The sequence below is a fragment of the Trematomus bernacchii genome, unplaced genomic scaffold (genome assembly GCF_902827165.1).
Source record: "Trematomus bernacchii unplaced genomic scaffold, fTreBer1.1, whole genome shotgun sequence".
In the NCBI taxonomy this organism is placed as follows: Eukaryota; Metazoa; Chordata; class Actinopteri; order Perciformes; family Nototheniidae; genus Trematomus; species Trematomus bernacchii.
In genome coordinates, this window is record NW_022987851.1 from 5,794,142 (window position 1) to 5,815,700 (window position 21,559).

At 38.5% G+C, this 21,559-nt stretch overlaps 1 protein-coding gene across 4 annotated transcripts in view; it reads left to right on the forward strand.

The window, feature by feature from the left end:
• The first annotated feature begins 2,953 nt into the window (after positions 1 to 2,953).
• LOC117468802 (rho GTPase-activating protein 42) overlaps positions 2,954 to 21,559 on the forward strand; it is an 80,708-nt gene continuing 62,102 nt past the window's right edge. For all 4 annotated transcript variants that reach the window (XM_034113098.1, XM_034113099.1, XM_034113100.1 and 1 more), the window contains exons 1-2: positions 2,954 to 3,237; positions 19,480 to 19,575. In XM_034113098.1, the coding sequence (XP_033968989.1) occupies positions 3,084 to 3,237; positions 19,480 to 19,575 (250 nt within the window). In that variant the 5' untranslated portion in view covers positions 2,954 to 3,083. The remainder of the gene's footprint in view (positions 3,238 to 19,479; positions 19,576 to 21,559) is intronic.

Genomic DNA, 21,559 nt, shown 5'->3' on the forward strand with positions numbered 1-21,559 from the left:
TTTTAAGCCCCCATGTTTTGGCGGTTTTATAATGTCATGGTGGTCCCCTTAGTGCAGCAGTATATGCTTGTAAAGCTCGGCAAAATATTCATAGTATACTACTTAAATTATTCGTAGCTGGTCAGACAAAGCATCCAGGAACATTGTCATGTAGTTCATGAGTACAGTACATTGATATAAGAATAAAAATATACATAAATAATTTAATATCTGTTTTTCACCATACTACTTGCTGGAATATGATGCAGCACACACTAAAGAGTCGGCTGCAGCCACATGACGCTGCTCAGGAAGGTTATCTGTCTCCAGTGATTTATCTCCCTGCTACAGTCAAAGCAGGCATCTATTTAGGAAAGGTTGCTAGTTAGTTATTGAGGAAGAACGCTACAAGGATAGCTTCCAAATGACACTGAGCAAAAGCCCAACCCCACTCTCAGAGCTTATGGTCTGCTCTTGGTAGCAAAGCATTGAATTATTTATGCACTTTTATTTGTGTGTATTGGTTGTAGCAAAAGCTGCAACATCCGCCTCTCCATGGAGATTGTTTTTGCACTTTGCTCAAAGATAAAGCCTCTTCTCAGCCCCCCCCGATGCTCCGAAGCACCATAAGTAGAATGAGTCCTCAAAAGAGACTTGCCACTGGAGGCAGAGCCTGTTCCTCATGCCGACCAAAATCCTCATTTAGAGTGTGACATCATTATCACCATCCTGAAGGGAATTTGACAAATTCCTCTGACTCCAATTAGGCTCTAGTTTAATTACTTCCATTTACCAAGGTATTAATTCGGATCCCACTCTTCTAAACCTCAGTAATTCCAGTATGATGCATTGTCAACCCATCATTTCTGCACAGCAAACAGTTCATTACTTTAAAAAGTAAGCCCGCTGGCATAATTTAACCACAAATCTCCACGAGTCACAGCTCAGAGGCTGCCATAATAAGATGAAAAATAATTCAAGTTGAATATAGCAAACATAATATTAGTGTTTCATTGTAGCAGTGCGTAATAATGATCATTATTCTGTGTTCAAACATATTTATTGTGATTATGTGAAAAAGCAGGATTTAGCCGTTTGTCTTGTAATGTTTGGATTTGAAGTAGATGTTAATTTGCCACACAATTGTTAATTAGCCTTTTTAATAGGCCTGTATATTTATTTTTAAGATTCATCAAATCCGTGTAAGGAACACATGGGCACCAGCACATCGAAAAATATCGACTTGATTCAAAGGTGGCCCAAGGCAAAATAAACCGTTCTTCGGGCATTGTGGCTACTATTTTGTAATACATTAATTATGTGCTTTCTTAAGTTATCTCATGGTTTTGTGGGGTTATTTTTTATTTTTGAAAGGAAACTGAACTCAAATTCAACAGGCCTTTCTCATAGTAGACATACGACTTTCACAGAGTGCTCTTTTCCATTCAACCTGCAATCAAAGAAGCTAATCATTAATTTCATTAACAGCTCTGCTTTTTTACCTGGTTAAATAAAGGAGATAACAGCTGTGCTTTTTCTGCTTTAAGAACATATCTGGGTCATTCTACAGAAAAGGTGGAATCTGGGTGATACAAATCTGCTGAAATATATTCCTTCTTACACATCTAAAAACCTGTTAAATAGCAATAACTAACTCTTAACTTGATGAATCCACAACAAGTAGATCTTAAAGTATTTGTATTATTTGTATACATTATACAAAGCTTATTTATATAGGAACGTCACTGGTGTTACGTGTTACCAGGAAGAAGAGTAACACCAGTGACGGTAACACCAGTGACAATTTGGAGAAAACACTATAATTTTAACAAAATGGCTGCCGTGTGTCAGACCACATTATGGCTTCAGTCAATATCAAAATTGTTTAACTCTTCAATGCAATACATTTTCCCGTTCAAATGTTCACCCCTAGGGCTATGAAATTAGTAACACTATGACAGACTTAAAAGCTGCACGTCAAATTCGAAGATAAAATTACATCTTTAACAAACAAAGTAAGAAGTATCTGACTTACCCTATGTCTTTGTCCAATGCACTGCCTCAAAGGATCTCTTGTTACAGGAAGCTCTTCAGAGACAGTACATTATTTCAAATAATAAAAGCGTTTTGTGTAGCAGTAACACCATTGACGTAATTGTGGGTGACTGATATTTATTTGATATTATTAATAATAATTTGCGTTTACCATTTCAGTGTTATATTTAATGTATGTAATGTTATGTGACTGAGATTTATTTATTGAAAAATAAATCTTTTAAATTAAAACTATTGGCTCCACTTCCATGTATGATCAAAGTGACAAGGCAGTTCCTTGAACTTGGCATTTTAAATAAATTGCAATTTATTAATAAAACAATTTTTAAAATGTATTTATTTAGTACCATTGCAAAGATAATCTCTATTTATTCAACATATGAATGTTAGTATTAGGTCAACGTCATGTATTTTGGTGTCTGCAAAAGTAAGTGACAGTAGGCTACTTCCACCATTTTTGTAGCATGACTCACCTCCTGGGGCAGTCACTCTTCTACATCCTGCTAATATATTTCCTTATTGTATTTATTTGAGTTATTAATGGTTAAACCCATAAGTAGAGAAGTTGGGTTGGGGGTCAAATTTAGCTTAGAAACCCGAAAAACGAATCTGCTTTAATTTAGGACTAAAATAATACCAATGTGTAACTAATAGTACACTGTTGTTATAGACACTGTTTATGGATATAATTGTTATTATTTCGCTTTAACTTAAGTGAAAGGCACCTTTTATACGGTAATTTACTTTGCAGTGTGACGTATAAAATGTAGTCCCCAAACGTTGAATTAGAGACCGACTACTGGTGTACAGAAACGGTTTCAACTATCCTAAACTTAACCAGTAGGAGTCAGACAAAAACTATTTTTTACGATAGGTAACCGAAAAACCCCTGAGAAAACCAAAGCGGAAGTTAGGAACATAGCGGAGCAGGACAACTTTTTGGGGGGAGTTTGGAGACGGCTGTATCTCAGCGGATCTACGTGATGCAAAGCAAACACTTTTATTCGCTAAGTTAAGTTTGAAAGGTAACTTTTTGTCGTTGAGCTACAATGGGACTCCCCACTTTGGAGTTCAGTGACTCTTTCCTGGACAGTCCTGACTTCAGAGAGCGTCTGAAATGCCATGAAATAGAGCTGGAGCGGACTAATAAATTCATCAAAGATCTCATAAAGGATGGGAATATGCTCATCAATGCGCTAAAGAGTAAGTAGCCCAACACGCCATTTATCTCTCCCATGGGTCATGAAATAATGTTGTATAACAGTAGCTACCTGAAAGCCACAGGAGACTTGTAATTGCAGGATGCATTCATTGCAGCGTCTTTAAGTTACTGTGTGTCTGAATGGGATCGTCTCCATGAAGCTGAGCCACCGGCAGAGGTGGAAAAGTACTTGAGTGTAGGATTACTCTGTTACAATTAAAAGTCCTGCAATCAAAAAGTAAAATTAGAAAAGTATTGGCATCAACACTATACTTAAAAGTACCAAAAGTAAAAGTACTCAATTTTCAGATCGGCTCATTTCAGAATAATATGTTTTGGTAAAGCTGCAGCTAGTTTGAATGACTTTGTATACTGCAGGGTGGCTTGTGAATTTACTCCAGGTGTAACTAAAGTCTTATTTAAGAGTTATATTTCACATCATTAATCCAAATCTGCCTAGTAACTAAATGTATTAAATAAATGTAGTGGAGTAAAAATACACGATTTACTGCTGAATTGTAGTGAAGTAAGTACAAAGTTGCACAAAAGTACAATTACCTCAAGATTGTACTTAAGTACAGTACTTGAATACATCTATTTCGTTTCTAAGTTACTGAGTAGTACCACTGGGAAACATTTTCTGGCTATTACTGATGGAATCATATCTGTAATTTACCACAAGTAGGCTACACATAATAGTTTTTTCAGGGGTTGTTGTAAATTCAAGACATTTGTTTGTCTTTTTGTCTTCATCCATGCATGCATGCTGATAGGCTTATCTATACAAAACTATCAATGGTGTGAATGGTTTTGTACTGCTCTCATAATGTATTATAAAGCCACAGCCAGACATTTGGAAATTATTAGTGCAGAGATGGAGTTTCTGTCCAATAATGCTTTCAAAAGGTTTTTAAAGTCACCTATGAGAAGTGAGTGAAAAGTGTTTGAGTGAGAGCTGTATGAGGATGCAATCACTTTGTCATGGGTCAGTGTCCTCTGAAATTCAACTATGCAAATTAAAGGGAACTTCCTGTTCTGCTGTATCCCAGGGGCAATGGCAGTCTGGTCCGTGCACGTCAGAAGTGTGTCTGTGAAATGGAGAAAGATTAGAAATATGCCTAATAAATATGTAAACTAGATGGCTTCGATGAGGATGGGAAGGCCACAGCAGTAATGCCACTGCAATCACTAACCCATCAATCAACACAATCATGTTTTTTTTTCACGGTTAAGCATGTCCCTGTCAACCTTTAACTGTGAGGAAGCATCATACTTTTCCTGCTTTCATCACCATTCCTACACACTTCATATGCTCTTGTGAACGAAGCAATCATCAACTACTAAAATACTTTCTAGGCATGGAAATATGTACGCGGCTTAGAGCTGCAATATTGAAATGTTTTCACATTAAGACATCAAATATTTGCATTTCCGATGCTGCACATGATGAATATGTGTATGTAGAGTGTGTGCACACCAAATTTAGTTTATGTGCCAGAAATATTCAGGCATGATCAAGTGTATACCATAGTATGCCAAGATAGGCCTTTATTTTGTTTAGTGAGCACTGATCTTGTTTGTAAAAATAGCAAACCCAGTGTGCAAATTATGAAAGCCTGAGAAAACTTTACTTTTCTTTCTGTTAATAAACGCTGTTAGTTATTTTAATAAGTGGGACAGTAATGTTATTAAGCATGATGAAGAGATGGATAACACACACAGAAAAACAAAACTACAGACCAAAGCAGTTACCTAAACCGCAATGGTTAACCAAAGTGACATTTGGGATAGCTGCTACTGTATAGCATGTTCTAATGAGATCTGGATTTTGTTCACACTGTTTCAATTTGAGGTCAACAAAAACAGTCAGGAGAGCTTAGCATTTTGATCTTCATGCCTTACCGCTGTAAAGGTCTACTATGTCTGAGGTCAGCTGAAGGCCAAACCTATTTCTTACCTTTTTGCTGGAAAGCTGTTCTGTCAGTGGGCAGGTTGCTGCAGGTGGACAGGAACACCCTGCTAAATGGTTTATTCATGGAAGGTATACTCGTAGCAGCATGTCAAAGGTCCAGGGCGCTTAATACCAAATAAGACCTTAACAATCCAGGTTGTAATATGCATATAAGACAGTGGGGTATGAGTTATGACTTTGAATGCTTTTGTATTTATGGATGTAATACAACTCTTAAGTTGAGGTTCTGTTAGATTCCATCCCCCCTTTCCTATGTGTCCGGTCTCTTGACATATTCAAAATCACAGACAACTCAACCAGATTCAGGAAGCAATCTCGACTTGTGTTTGTCTTTTTTAATATTTTTATGAAACAGTCCTTTAACTGGAAAGCCCAGTTTCAGTCAGGGGAGGAGTGAGAGCGCAGGAAGTAAGTTATTGATGGTCTTTAACTTAGGATGCTACGAAGGTTTATGACCCTTTATGACCTGCCATCAGTGGTGACATTACTGGAAGACCTTTAATGGAGCCTTTTTTTAATAGTAATCATCTCATGTTTCAAACTTGAATAGTACACCATAATTCATCTGTCTTCACATGTGCTGTCTGTGTGAATGAGGCCCGTTAAGCCAAGGTTGACTGTCATGTTAATACATCACTTGTAAAATGGTTGGACACACACATTACTGAAGCTGTTGCAGTTTCTAATGCGTGTGTAGCTACATAACTTACTCTGGCTCAAATAATGAAGTAATAAAGGAAGGTAGGATCAGACTTGGTTTTGGGGATTAAATAGCCGCTCTTGATCTATATATATATATATATACATATGCAATGTTAGTTTTGTCTCTTCTATGTTAACATGGTAATGAAAACCATTGCATTCTGAGACATATCTCGATTGTAATGAGTGTATTATTGGTCATGATGAGGATCGTGGTTTAACTTTCCCAAATCCTATTACATTTTGAATTTGGTGATATGGATAATTCGTTCCAGGTGTGAGTAGCATCTATCTGCAGATGCTGTAAATAGCTTAGCCTTACTAGCTCTGGCTGGCATTGACTGTTCACACCTGGTGTAAATAACAACTGCTGACTCTTATTAATCCCTCCGCTTGACTGCAGTAATTGAATACACTACATGTACTAATTATCTCTTTGTGAGTGGGCTGGGCAAAACCACAGATACGAGGCCAATAATGATGCATTTTAGATGTGGTAGGTTGGTTTGTCTACAAAGCACTCAAAGGCAAGTAGCCAGGCCTCACTGGAGTCAAATGTTGTTTACTTGAAATCTATCTGGTAACAATAAAATGGTGAGACGATGTGTGTAACAATGGTGCCCAAAATGTCACTTAGTACACTTGTGTTAATTAACTGATATATCCACCCTGATTTTCAGTTTTAAGAAAAATTCAAAAAAACTAACCATAATGTAATGCCACAATAATTCAATCAAGCAAATGTAGTAGTGTTTCCATTAATAGTTTAAGATTCTGGAAATTGTGGTTATTTATACTTTGACCTAAATGCATTATCATGTCTGTAGGATAAATAGGAAGCTACAGCCAGCAGTCGAAAATGCCCATGGTTCATGTTAGCCAGTAATTGCATAAGTTACCATTGATTAAACAGAAACATTTGAACATGCAAGTTTTGGCATATTTACAAAATATTGGATATGGCAGAGGAACACATTTTCTCTTGCACATCATCCATCATAGTTGTACTGTATATCAGAACACCTCATTACATTTGATCACTTACATCAAACGCACACAGAGCACCATGGGCATTCCATTTACAGTCTATTTTTCACCTGTCATGGACTGTAAATCCAATATTCATTAGGCTTTCATCTGTGGATGGTCTGGCCAGCTCCCAAGAAAAATATTAAGGAGTGTTTATCTTGCTACATGACTATCTTCCAACAACCACTTGAATACTTCTGTCATGTCATAATGTCCCTGTAACATACTGTTGGCTTGCTAACGTTAACTGTTGAAAAGTTACAAGAGCCCCGTTGACGGAGCAGACAAAGAGGAAACCTTCATTCTACTTAGCTAAATCAGTAAGGGACAAAACCAGCCTATGTATTAATACTACGCCTGTGGCTTTATCAAATAACTGAGATATGATTTATTTGGTGTTCTAAGGTTTCGTTCAATAGCTGATGGCTGTAGCTCCATCTTGTTAATATTAAAACCAACAGACAGAATGACTGTTATCAAAGTCTCCTTTGTGCAGTTTCATTGGAAAAAAGCAGTGGGTCCTATGCTGTTTGTTGTGCTGAAAAAACTGAAAAGAGGTCTAGTTTTCTGACAGTGGCACCAACAATAATGCCTCTTGGAAACTCTTTAGGGGAAAAGTTACAAAGTGACCAATTTCCACTTGAAGTTTTATTGCACATTTTAGAAGTTTATTTTCTGTTCAGTCTTCACAGTTTTTAAAAACTGCAATATATTGCTTCTTTAACACGATTCATAAATCCAAGCAAACATTTCATTTTCATAAGCTTTAAAGAATGCAGCCAGATTAGCTCAGTTTGAACTAGAAGACAGCCCATTAGTATGTTAGCTGACGGAGTCTCTGCCACCAGCCCAGGCCCACGCCTGTACATCAGCTAGAGTGATGCCTCCTCCCTGCTATACACAGTAATGAATGGTTGACACGCATGGAGTGTTATTACGAAAAAATGATAAACTACAGTATTTAACAAGTCTATAAAATTGCATCTTTGCTTGCCCCAACTGTGCCTGCATAATTTTGAGGTATTTATGCAACTTGATATCGCTATAATTAGTGACTGCAACTTTAATAGAGGAAGATATGACGTGTAGACTTTTTGTAAAAATGAAAATGGCTCTGCTTTGGGAACTCTTGAATGTTTGTTTGTCTGAGGACAGATGATGCTCCCTAGGCACAGCCACAGGAAATGTCCTGTAAACATGCTTGTATAACCGTTGCCCATCCCCCATCCTCCCTCAGATAGCATTTGGCTGGACATCATTTTGTTTCGGTGCGTGGGTGTGTATATATGTGAATTTGTATGCGCACGTCTGTCGGACTGTGTGATGCAGGATCATACCATTTATAATGTATTGCTGCTTTGAGGACATTGATGAATCTGAACCAATGTAATGGAGATGAAATAGGAGTACATTATGTGACTTGTTTAGTAATGAAGCCAAGTGAAGCGGTAAGCAGGGCTCATGCAGCACTGCAAGGGACTCTGGTGTTTTTGAGGACAGATTTTGATAAAAGGATTAGAGACATTGCTCTCCTAAAAGCTGCATCCTCAGACTCTGCCGGAAAATGTGTTAGACTCCAGATGTGAAGTCTGTTCTGAAGTACTCTGTTGTTTCTGTCAGTCAAAGTGATAGTCACACCCAGCACACCATTCTAATATTTACAGATGCCAGGCATTGTGCGCTGGTGCTTTTGTTTCTTCTTCAGACTGAAAAGGAGAAGGTGATTAGTTCGTCACAACATTCAGAATTCACTATTAAGAAGTGCCTCTTTGATCCAAGTGCTGTGTTTCCAAAAAAACAATGTTAGTTTAATAAGATAAAAATAAAAGCTAGGACAAAGTTCCAATGTATTGCAGTTTCCTAAGTTAAACACGTGATTTGTGTAGACTCCGTGTTAACACAACTCATGTTGACTTGGCTCGCGAACATTATGCGATATACATTCTTGTGAGGAACCAAGAGAGTGTGTGGTAAAAGATGGGAAATGTGCATGTCGCCCTGCCAACGCAGACGTTAAACTCAGAGTTTGGATGGCGCATTAAAAAGTCTCCAGCGCGTGGCCCCATGGGTTGCCAAGTTTTATCAGAAAGTGTTTGCATAATAGGTTTTTAATTAGTTTTGCTAACGTCTTTTCATTTTGAATTGTCTTAAAGGACTTTGAAGCGTGTTCTTTGCTAATTGGGCCTGCCTCATAAGAGCAAGAAGGCCTCTCGCAAAATAAATGTTTTGTCAAATCCTATTTGTGAAAACTACAATTCCTACTTGCAACTATCACTACAATGAGATATGCTGCTTATTAGTTCTGAGTGCTTCTTCTTTTTCTTCCAGAGGCCATTGCATCTCTCTCAGAAGTTGTGTCAGATGTGTTGTCTGTGTCTTCTAAAAGAATATCTCTGTGCTCGGTCTAAAGAGTGTAGACTTGGTGATAAATGGTGGAGGCTGACCTGCCTGGCTTTTTTCATTCCAGCAGAATTGCAGGGCTAATAACTTTGATCTTTTTCTTTGGAGCTTAAGAATAGGCTGTAGCATTGCATCAGCCTCATATCAAAGAGCTGGAGTCAGTGTAGTCTTACAGTATTTCTTCAATATATATAGTTATATTGATGTCATATTATACTATTTCTCAAATTCATACTTTTATTTGGGGTTTTAACTAGAACATTTTAACATGTTTAATGTTTGTAAATCAATATTTTGCTCTGCTGTCTGTCTGAATACACCTGAATTCGCCCTCTGTCAGAGACGTTTAGTTTTAGCGCCTGTCTCTTTAAAGGTCCCATGTCATGCTTTTCTGGTTATTACCCTTCCCCTTGTGTGTTATGTAGCTTTTTCTGCATGTAAACGGTCTGCAGAGTCACAAACCCTCAAAGTACACCTAGCGAGTAAAACTCTAACACAGAAAAGACCTGTCTATGCTGCCCCAGAACGCCTCGTTGGAGATTTCTCTTTTTCCATTGTTTACTTCTTGGGTATAGTGACGTATTTGGGTATAGTGACGTTACGTCGCCAGGCTGCTGTGTGTGTTTCGGGCTGGGTTTCGCTGTCTCGCAGACGGCCACTGGGCTCACAGGGAGGGGGGGGGGCAGGAGCTCCAACAAGCCGTTTAGGACAGAGAGTGAATACACATACTATACAGAGATGCTGTATGAGAAACTAATGTGAGTTTGGAAAATTGCACAATATACATCTATTTTAGTAGACCTCAACAATGGAATTATGATCAGTAGAAATGGCCATGACATGGGACCTTTAAGAACCGCTGAATAAAACGCTCAGGTCTGCTCTGATTGGTCATTGTTTTCGGGTCTTTTGTATCTTTGCTCTAGGCAATATGTATATAGCACCTAGACCTGTGATTAAAATCAAAAGGACTAGACATCCCTCTTTCGATCATGTAGAAAGATAAATACAATGCAGAAGTGTATGCTGCTGGTAAAGGTGGGTTTAAAATGTAGAATCCCCCCAGGCAATAATTACTGTTATCTAATTAAGTATACAATAGTCAGCACACATACAAAAGCTATTAAAAAGTCATTATATACTACACATTTACAGTATGTTTGTTCTATTAAAATAACAGAATCATACTGCATTTTGCGCAAATGTGTCATCCCTCTAAGAAATACCAAGTCTTAATCCCTAACATGTTGTTACACCACCCCTAACTTCCTTTCTTTGGGAATCAGTGGTGTGAAAGATGTTTCAATAGCATCACCAACAGGCACTTTAATAGTAAAATATACAGTAAATAGGCTGTATCTCTGCACCACAGAGACTTTGTTCTGTAATCTCTTTTTTTCATGTCTTTTTCAGCCCATATTGAAAGTTTTCTGTCCCTTAAGAATGAGTTCACAGGTTTGGCAACTTCTGAGTTGCTGCCTGCTTCTTCGGCAGCAAGTGTGCAGTTATTAGATAAGGCTTTGTTTCAGGCAGAGGTTGGCGGTGGGAAATGTTCGGTATGCTCCGGGGGTGCGAGGGCCCGTCTGTTGGCACTTCTCCCTCCCCCGCTGGGCAACTGACAGGCAAACATAATAGCAAGCAGGTGGAAGAGGCCTTACCTGAAGGGCTGCTCCCCTATTACAATCCCTCCAAATAGAATCAAAGGGGCCCGCTGCACCCTACTGTTGCATCAAAGCGATCTCCCCGTCTCTCCTTAAGATGGGCGCATGGAGGCGTTCCCCTTTGAAGACCTTCTCATCTGAAATCAGTAGTGTCTCACTGACAAGATAAAGTAGCTGGTGTTTTTCACTTGGATGTTAATGCGTAGGCACACACAGTGGAACCGTCTCTACAAAAGAAGAGCATTGTTCCAGTAAGCCTTTGCTTTTGTTGCTTTCTGAGTCGTTTGAGGAGACTTGCAAAAGTGTAGCAATTTAACAAAAGCCCAAGATGAATTCTTTATGGTGCAGATTGTTGCTTTTTAATGGGAAACATTTATGCCGTGTCTCGAGGTTTGAAAAGCTTTTCTGCTCTAATTTGTGTTAAAACCCTTAAGATTGTTCGTAGGTGTGAGAGCTCAACAAGAGGTGCTTTCACACCGGAGTACTTTTACCCGTACTTTTCCCGTTTAGTTCCGATAGTGCCTGGAATTTTGCGATCACACCAAAAAGAGAACTTAGTTCAGAGAACTTTTACCCCCATTTGTAGTGCCTGCTAGAGAGGTGGTACTAGCCTGGGGAGAAAAAAGTACCAATTTCTATTGGCTGGGCGAATTGCAAAACCACGCCCCGTAAAACTCTGAAAAGTTTTGTGAAGCCGCCATTGTATTTGCTGGCATTAGCATTATTAGCATTAGCATTAGCCCCGCACACCAACGGAGAGAGAATAACTTATGGCAAAACAAAAAAAAACATGGGAGCGGTGGAGTGATGAGGAGGTGTCGGCGTTTTTGGCGATTTACTCGGAAGGCTTCAGTAGAAGCTGCTGGGACTCCCAGCAGCTTCTACTGAAGCCAGTCCCCATCTCCGGGGACTTCCGGCCGGGTACTTCGGGTGGCAGTATACGCCGTGAAGTGGTTTGCGGCCTGCCAGAAAACCCAAAGCAGAAGAAGAAGAAGTTACGTCAGCGGCTTCATTTGCGTAATCTTCCCTCAGGGAACTTATTCCGGTGTGAACGCGATCTGTACTTAGTTCCATGGGGGTACTAAGTGCTGGGCACTAAGTGCTGGGCACTAAGTACGGCAAAGTACTTGGTGTGAAAGCGGCTAAGGATTCTGCTTTGTAATTAGTGTTGTGATGAATATGTCAGTCACATAAACAGCAGCAGAGAGAAAGTGAAGTACACAGCATGCCTCAGCATGTGCCAGTCTACAGACATTTTTGAAATACTTAGTTTTTGATACACGTGCACTTGTGCAGCCAAAATGTCTGTCTGTATACAAGATAACATTGTTAAGAAGGACTTTGAAGTTACCATTTCTACATTTTCCCTATCACTCTTGTTTTTTCTCGAGCTTTATGCCCACTCTTTGTTATTACAGTCTTCTTTTGGCATTGAGATTATGTATATTATTTGTTTATCAGTTTTTGTGACCATGCCCTTGCATTTTGGCTTGGATTGTCTTGGTATCCTTGGAGGCATTTTCTCACGTTACAGTGAAAAATGAAGCTATTAAAAGACAAATGGTGCTAATTGGAACACCTTTGTATTTGGAATGCATTCCTCAGATAATAAAGTTTTAATGATGTCCTGCCGAGTAAAACAATAACTTGTTTTCTATTGTTTTGAATATTTAAAGCCTCAAGGTGTTATTTTTTTGTAGCTATTATGAATAATACCTCATACGAATAAAGTACCACACTGCATTATAACTACTATTTGGTTAAGTACATTTAGAACAAGGCAATGTCTAAATAATTCATTACATGCAGAAATGAGAAGACATATTTTGGCTTTATGACACTTAAACCTCAGAACTGCACGTACAAGGCTTGCGGAAGTCAAACTGTGCAAATCGAATTACCTGTGCATAATGTATGCATAACCTTAAATAATAATTCATATAACGGCTACTGAAAAAAAGCCTTTCACTCCAGCTGTTAGCGAGCAAACCACAGACTTTCCTGCAGTGTTGTCTGTGTTTTGTCAGGGGTTGTCAGCAGATGGAATTTGGTAGTATGTGGTTGCCCTGGAGACGAGATAAAGGGTGTACCCAGGGGGATCTGCTGAGCGGTGACTGACAGCCATAGGCCTCACACACACCTCACACACACTGCTCTCTGCAGTCATGTTGGCTGGGTGGTCCGCGCTCCACTCATTGATTAGAACCTGCTTACACCATGCAGAAACTGTTCTCTCTGTCAGCCCTTTGTGCATGGCCACTGTGTCAGGAAAATGACATCCAATGTACAATAACAGATTAGAAGGCACTATTTAAGGTGACGGTATTAATCATTTTTGAGTCAACACTTACAATAGGTTGTGTTCTTTTTGTCTTTTTACCTTTGTTACTCGTGCTGGAATAGCTCTTTCTTTTCTTACTTCATGTAGTAAATAACGTCTTTTAGACCTTATCAGAGTTCTTCCGTTTTATCACTCCCCTGAACAGAGCAGCTCTTTTCCACCACAGATACTCAAAGTGGAATGCACCAAATGCTTAACTCTGTCAGAAGAGATGTAGAAAAGTAGGATGAAATATCAGGGGAACCATGAAGGCTCTTATAGTACACCCAATAAAGGTGCCTCTTCTATCTGTCTTTTATTCCGTACTTTCTGCTTTTCTTTACAAAGCTTATCTGGCCTGCGTCAGTACAACCCTGCTTTGCATCAATATCATCGATGAGGTGTTATTTACTCTAATCATTGTAACAAACATGGCATGTAACAGCAAGGCAAGTCTGCACAGAACACCATGAAAGTGAGATATTCTGATTGTAATGTATTTGTAGACTGACCTTGTCATTCACTGTAATTTGATTTGTGTGTAAAAACTGATAAAACAAACATTTAATTCAACAGTATACTTGACTATTTGGATGCAGATTGCCAACAGTAGACTTTCACATTTAAACTGATAAAGCAGCATGGGAGCAGACGGACTCTCCCTGCATTGTTTCCAACCTGGAATGTGTCACACTGATCATCCCTGTACTGCTTGCCTAAGGTAAAAACATTTAAGCTGTTCATTTATCTTCCTTTACACTCTTTCCTTTTCCATTAGTCTTTGCTGCTTGGTCTTGTGATCACTTCAACTGAGTTGGTTTATTTGTAACTGCTTTAGCAATATTTTCTGTAGAATCCACTAATGAGCAAAGGGCCAAAATCATTTGTGATGATTACCCACTTATTAAATAATGCATACTGTATACATAGAAAATAAACACAACATTGTTAGGCCAGGTCCTTTGGATGAGCATTGCCCTTATACAAATATGTTAAATATTTAGCACACTGTATGTTCACATTGAGGTATAGTAGAGACACATACCTCAATGTACACATACACTGCTCCTAACACTAGGATGGGTAAAATGCAGAGAAACCGCTTTGTTACTAGTACCTGTTCTATGTAATGACAATAAAAGTAAAAAAAAAGAAAGAAAAAAACCAAAACATACATACATATACCTAGAAAGCCTCATCATGGAGCCAACCTCTACAACTCTGTTCTTCTAGTGTTTGCTATTCCTGATATCATATCATTTATTCAGAGTAGAGATGTTCAAATAGATGTTCAAATAAGTCAACAGCATCAGTTTTCTATACGTTCCTGCGGAGGACAAATCAACATATGGACTTCTAAAGTTATTACACTTTCTTTTTAGAAAACATCTTACTGTATACTAGATATATTCAAGATTCACTCACACAATGATGCACTGTTTCAATTTGAATATACAATCCAAAAGGTGTACCCTTAAAGCTCTGTTTTCTTTCTTGCTTCAAATATTGAAGTATTTAAATTAGGGCCGAAAAGTTATTGTTAATTTTTTGAAGTTACAATTTGATAATGTTTGATACTGACGCCACATGTCACTTTCGATGCTCTTCATCAGTTCCCTTAATATACTGAATAGGAGGAGTTAGTAGCTAGCCAAAGCTCGTGGGCAATGTAGTATTTGTAGTCACATTTCTGGGCCAGCTGGTGCTCCAGCATCTGTTTCAACCACATCTCCCCTGAGCTTTTGATGCAGCAGTGCTGTCATCCCCAATGTGAAATGCTAATGAAAATTTCTAAAATTATCATAATTTTCCTTTGTTAAAATGATAATGTGCTCAGTATTTACCACCAAGGACAGAAGCAGAACATACTTATGTTCCATCATGGAGAACGCATTGATGATAGCAAGCAAATCATTTGCCAAGATACCATGATTGTTTTTTATACAGCCTAGAATGCTACACAATCAATAATCAATGTACAATAAAAAATGTTCTTCAAGACTACTATAAAAAATGTTCTTCAAGACTATGAAAAATGTGAACAAATATATTAATACTCATGTTGCACTCAGGCCTCTATCATTGTTTTAGTGCTAAGACCAACGTTTTGGGTAACTTACATTATACCAAATGTTATAATATTGGCATTGGTCAAAAACACTAAACTCACAACTTAAAATGAAAGTGTTTAGTTTATTTAATAAAAGAGCACATGTTCAATGTGAAAAGTGACAGTAGATATAGATTAGTTGCAATTTGGTGCTATATATATATATTTAAAAAAAAAATTAATATAGAAAAAAATACATTATTTTTTTTTATTTTTTTTTATAAAACACCTTGAATTTCAGGGGGGGGGGCGCGGGGCTCCGTTGGCGGGGCGCAGCGCCAAATTTCCCCTACCTACAATGGTAGGGGAAACACTGCAGTATTCAGTTGGCAATAAGTAGCAATACTTTGGATTGGATACTGTTAAGATTGATTTATTTCCTTGGTCTTTGGAGGCTGTAAGGAAACAATGCATTCAGTTGATGGAAACACAGCTTTGTTTTTTTAAGCCAGGCCTGTCCGAACCTCAGAGCTAAAAGATCATCTATTATTGATGGGCCTGCGAGCATATCCAGACAACTGCAGCAAGATATTGATTTTGAAATCAGCAGCTTTTGAGTCAAAGCAGGAATGATGGGCCCACATCAATGGCACAAAATATCTGCTGGAAAAGTTCCACTCAGTGGCACTCAGGGCAGACTCAGCAACATTTACAAGTGGGCAGACATGCTCATTCAATACAGTGTAGAAGTCTTTAAGAGCCTTTCAACCTGCGGTCTCTTCGAGTAAAAGTCTTGTTATTCCGTTCCTACCAATAACTAAGATACACAGGAATACAATTTAACAACGCTTACTCTTAGGTAAAGAAAAAAGTTTCTGAGAAATCTCGCAGGATTCTTTTTTATCAGGCTTTGCAAGCAATTTATGTTCCTGTGGAGATGAGAGCATTGATTTTTGTGGGGCTTTTAAGGCTGGTTTGTTCTTCGGGAGGCCTGTTAGATAAACTATTGTTGTCACAGTGGGAGCAGTATAGGTTTCAACACAATATCCTCTATGGATTTTCAGTTACCTCAGAGAGACAAGTTGTAGTGAAAACTTTTATTCATTGTAATTATTATAGTTGAGAAAGATAATCAATTAAATTAAGTCTTTATCCATTGAAATGTGACGTTTGGTTTGTAACTGCTAATGCTTTTATTTTGACGGTCACAATTTATACTTTTAATGTTGTTGCCGTTATAAATATGATTATGAATTGGATCCTTTGTAACGAGCTTAAGCAAAGTCTTGAATGTAAAATGCCAAGATATAAATGAAATACAGTATATGTGTAACTGTACATGTCTAATGTAATTACAGCTACAAACCCTGCAAAGCATTAAAACTGCAGTACAACCTCAACCTCCATTTCTCATGTGCCATAATTGACAAGTCTTCAAGCACGTTTTCAAGCATCTGTGCAATGTATATTAGTGTGAGCATTTCCAACTTTCCTGGCAAGTGTTTTTAAGTTCACAGTTCTTTGAAGTGATTACATAATTGTCAGTGAGAGAAGAAAGAAGGAGAGAAGCAATTAGTGAGTCGCTGTCAACAATGGATATGAGAGAAATGTGTACATTCAAACTGTGTGGGCTGACAACTAGAATGTCAGAGTATTTTAGAATCTCAATTTTTGCCTTTAATTATAAATTCAGCTGAATTATAACAAATGTTAAAAGCCTCCATTACGTGCTCAAGCTTCATCCCACTCTTTGGAGCACTTGTGAGCATAGGTTCCCTTCCCCTCAGCAAGAGTAAACTCACAGTGCTAACACGGCAGACCCACACACTTACCTTTATGTAACTGAGGTATGAAACAAATTGAAATCAGTTGCATAATAGAAGATGAAATCAAATCGAAGTGATTCATGCACTTGGTCAGCTATTCACGGGTCAACACTGCAGTTACTTTGCCTCTTGTGCTAAAAAGCATTTTCATTGCTTTTCCTCTCACCATGATTGCTTTTCTTGTGAATCTAACTGAAATCAGACACCACTTTAAAATAGAAAGATTGTACCCATGAATACAGAGTTTTTCATGGATACAATCTTTCTATTTTACTCACTAAGAGAAGGGTTTATTTTTCTTGTATTGCACTTGTTAGAAACTATATTACAATCATAACTCAAAATGAATACCATTATATGAAGATGTTCAATAACTAAAAAAGATAACCAGCTATTTGCCTGAAAATACAGATACATTTTGTTGAGCTAATACATGCTGTTACGTCAGGAGAACTGTTAAAACCTAAAAATCAGTTGTTAAGCAATTGCTTTGATGTTGACTAATTGGAGAGTTTTACGTTTTTGATACTCCACATAAACTTGAAAAATGTTCCCACTGAGTCAATTAAAATTACAACTACGGTATATTAAAAAGAGAAAAGCACATTTGTCGACTGAATAACATCAAAACATTTTGTCAGAGCAATTACAGTTTTGAAGCTGAAAGGAATGGTCATGGTCCTGATGTTTTTCTTCAGTCTGTTGATGATTTGAGGTGAAATGAGAGGTTTATGTTTGGGTGGCAGGCCTTAGGAAATGAAAAGTCATCTGTTTTTTTGTTTTCATTGACAGTGTTAGGTGAGAGGCTGCTAAAGCTTCTCTATCTCTTGAATAGACTTGTAACGGCCCGTCCACAAAGCGGCGTGCGTTGAAGCTTGCCGGCGGGCGTGTCTGAAACTCGACCAACAACCAATCACATGAATCTCCCGCCCCGGACACACAAGCAGCGGTTTGATTGGCTAGAGCTTGTACTGGCATATGATTCGATTGGCTGACGCTTCTGCCGAAGCTTCAAAAGTTGAACATTGCTCAACTTTTGCAGAGAGCCACGCCAGCAAAGCTCCGATTCGCTTCCCACAATGCAGTTTGGCGAAAAGTGACGTCACCCCATTCAAAGTGAAGCTTTCAACGCACGCCGCTGTGTGGACGGGCCTTAACACTCCGGTTGAATCATCACCAAAATAATGAACTACTAATAAGCCCTTGTCCCATTCTGCCTCTGATAAGTGAGAGGTTTGCATATAAACTTTATAGGAGAAGTCAACTAAGAATTCCCAAGGATCTAACGACAGGATGAAAGCAGAGAATAAGCTTTGTTGGCAGGAGCTTGGTACACATAAGGACTTGGCTTGGGAACCAGAGGTTATTGGTTCAAGTCCCGGATTTGGTTGTTATTTTTAATTAATTCTTGTTCTGACCCACATTTGCATTTTGATCAGTTCATCAACTATAGTACAATGATTGGTTCCTGATTGCCATATTGAAGCTTGGTGAATATGCTTGGACTGATTTGCATCTTCTTCTTCTTCTTCTCCTCAATTATGATTGCTAAGGCTCTTGGGTACTGTAGTATTTAGAGCTATTCAACATACCAAATGGAAGGAAAAATGGTTGGAATGTCGAATAGCATTATTTAAGTATCTAGTGTTATTCAAAGTCAACAGTAAATTGCAAATGTACAATTGGAAAATGTTTCTGAGACTGTAGAAATGTTCCACTGGCCTCACCAGTTAATGTTTGATTAAAGGGGGGAGTCACTGGAAAGCTTTATTACCTAAAGTGACACATTTTTCTAAGAATAGTAGAATTACACTTTATCACACGTAAACTCCTGGAATGCAATAATCATTAATCATTTATATCTAAGAGTGAGAGTATCCAAAGGGGAATCTTTTTTATTTTAACTCTATGTGTGCAATATCACTTTGACACAAAGGTTAGGCATCTCAGTTGAGCTTCATTTCTCTGGACAGATCGCGGTATTATGATCAATTGGCGTTGTGAAAACATCATCACACATATTGCTTTCACTCACAGAACTGCTAAGCTATAAAGGTCAGTGGGCATGGAATTGGACAGTCAGCAGATAATATAAGTGCATTGGTTTGCTCCACTGCGCCCTCAAGGAGTCAAGCAATAGTCATATATGTCACTATTTTGCTGCTGTAGTTGCACTTGGATATGTTAAGCTCTCTTTATAATTACCCTGCTGCTTTTGTTTCACGTATTCATTGATTCATTTATGAACATTTAATTTTAATGCTCAAAACTTGTGTTTTTACAGATCTCTCTGTTGCTGTCCAGAAGTTCTCCCTGTCCCTGCAAGAGTTCCAGTTTGAGTGCATTGGTGATGCGGAGACAGATGACGAGGTGAACATTGGTGAGTTCATTTTGGCCTGCAGATTTCTCTCTTGCTTTGCCAATTAGTCGGATTGTCACCTCAATCAGAACCTTGTCTCACATTTCCCAATGGATTCTGATGGGAGATCCTTGGTTATCATATGCTGTAGTGCTGTTAATATAAGAGTTGTGTCTTTTTCCTATATTGCTAAAGTTCTGATGTTATACTACTTGAGCAATGTTATGTCAGTGAAAGGAGCCATTGGAAAAAGGAAAAGCTTTCTCAGAGTCATTGGGAGCTTTTCTTAGACAAAATTAAGCATACTCTGCAACTTCTTGGAATGGGATTTGGCTTTGAGTATAGATCTTAAAGTTGTCTGCGATGCATGTCTAATTAATGTATTGATTTGCTTATGATGCTTTCCCTGTATCTGTTCAAGTCTACAAAAGATCAAGGGGACTAATTGTGATCAGTGTCAGAGATTAATGGAGGTGTGAACCTCCTTGCCTCCAACAGGAATATGAAAACAGCTGCGCATGGGGGCTCTTTGACTCTAATGAGCAGGACTCCCAGTCTGGCCTTTTTTTCCTCTTCTTTTTTCGCACTGCTCATTATCCGCAGCTTGAGTCCTTTGCTCCGTGGCGCTGGAGAATGCAGAATTACTGTCCATCTGTGAGGGCTAGACTGGATTAGACCTCTCGTACATAAGGCTGTAATGTTCATCTGAATGCGTAATGAAAGTCCGCCTTTCCTTTTTTTTCTCCCAAAGCTAAAGCGGCTATTTGATAGGCAACAACAATTTGCTTGTTGAACATTCCACACCCAACTCCAAGCCTCATTAGCGTCAAGCACGTTTTAATTTATGACAATGCATTCTCTCCCTGGCCTTCAATCAAAAGAAGTGTTGTTCTCAGGTTGAACAGTGGTTATTTTAGCTGCCCACCTGTTATGTAGCTGGACCTGCTCAGTATTTACAGTGCAAACCACAGGCACAATAAAAGCCAGTGGCTTGGCCGTGGCTCAATTGAGAGCCATGATCATCTGTTGGGAAGCATTTTATTGACTGTGTAATGCAGACAGTAGTACATTCACTTGAGTACAGTGGACTATGGATGCAGATTTGGCAGAAATAACAGGACATTGAATATATAATTGATCAATTCAGATTACACTAAACACCATGTCATTTTCTACAACAAAATTCCATTCATCCATAACACACACACTCAATGCTTTCATACAAAATAACACACTGAGTCCAATTATGGGGCAAGCAATTAAGTGTTCAATATTTTCTGAAAGATAAAAGATGTTCTCATACTCTGAGTTACACTACGGTGTTCACCCACCATCTCGGAGAGAAAAGGCCATGATTACTATGTGCGCGGAAAAAAATGAAACAGCTTGTTGAAATCAATCTAGTCATCAATGACACTGAGTTTTCTGACTGACATAGCTAGACCCTTGTGTGAATGCCAGCCACGATCTTGATGCAGTATCGGTATAGTTCACTTTGATGCTCCCAACTTCCCTACGACACATCGAGATCCTGTACGCGATGCCAGACGGGTTCACCTGACCTTTTATTGATTTTACTCTAAGACTTCCTGCAGTGACATTCACATTCCGCGCCAGTTATCCATGAATCAATGTGGCCAAAGGATTGATGTAGCTATAGAAATTTAGATTTTTCCGAAAAGTAACATGCCCTTCTCTCAGAAGGTCAATCCTTTAGTCTCCACTAGCTGTTCAAGTAAGAAGAGGGCGAGATCCAGATTTAAAAAGTAAAAAATCAAGCAGCAAGACTCCATTTAAACCACGACATTGGATATAAGAACATTTTGTTATTGTAAGAAAATGTTCTATTAAATATACAGACAAAAGTGTACAATGTCACACCTTATTTTCATATAATCCTCCTTATGCGTCTACAATTGAGGAAGTCAATTTCATTTCCTTCAATGATTCATGAGGTCCATTGCTTCTCCTCCATTTACCAATGAATGATATGCAAGCTGTAACC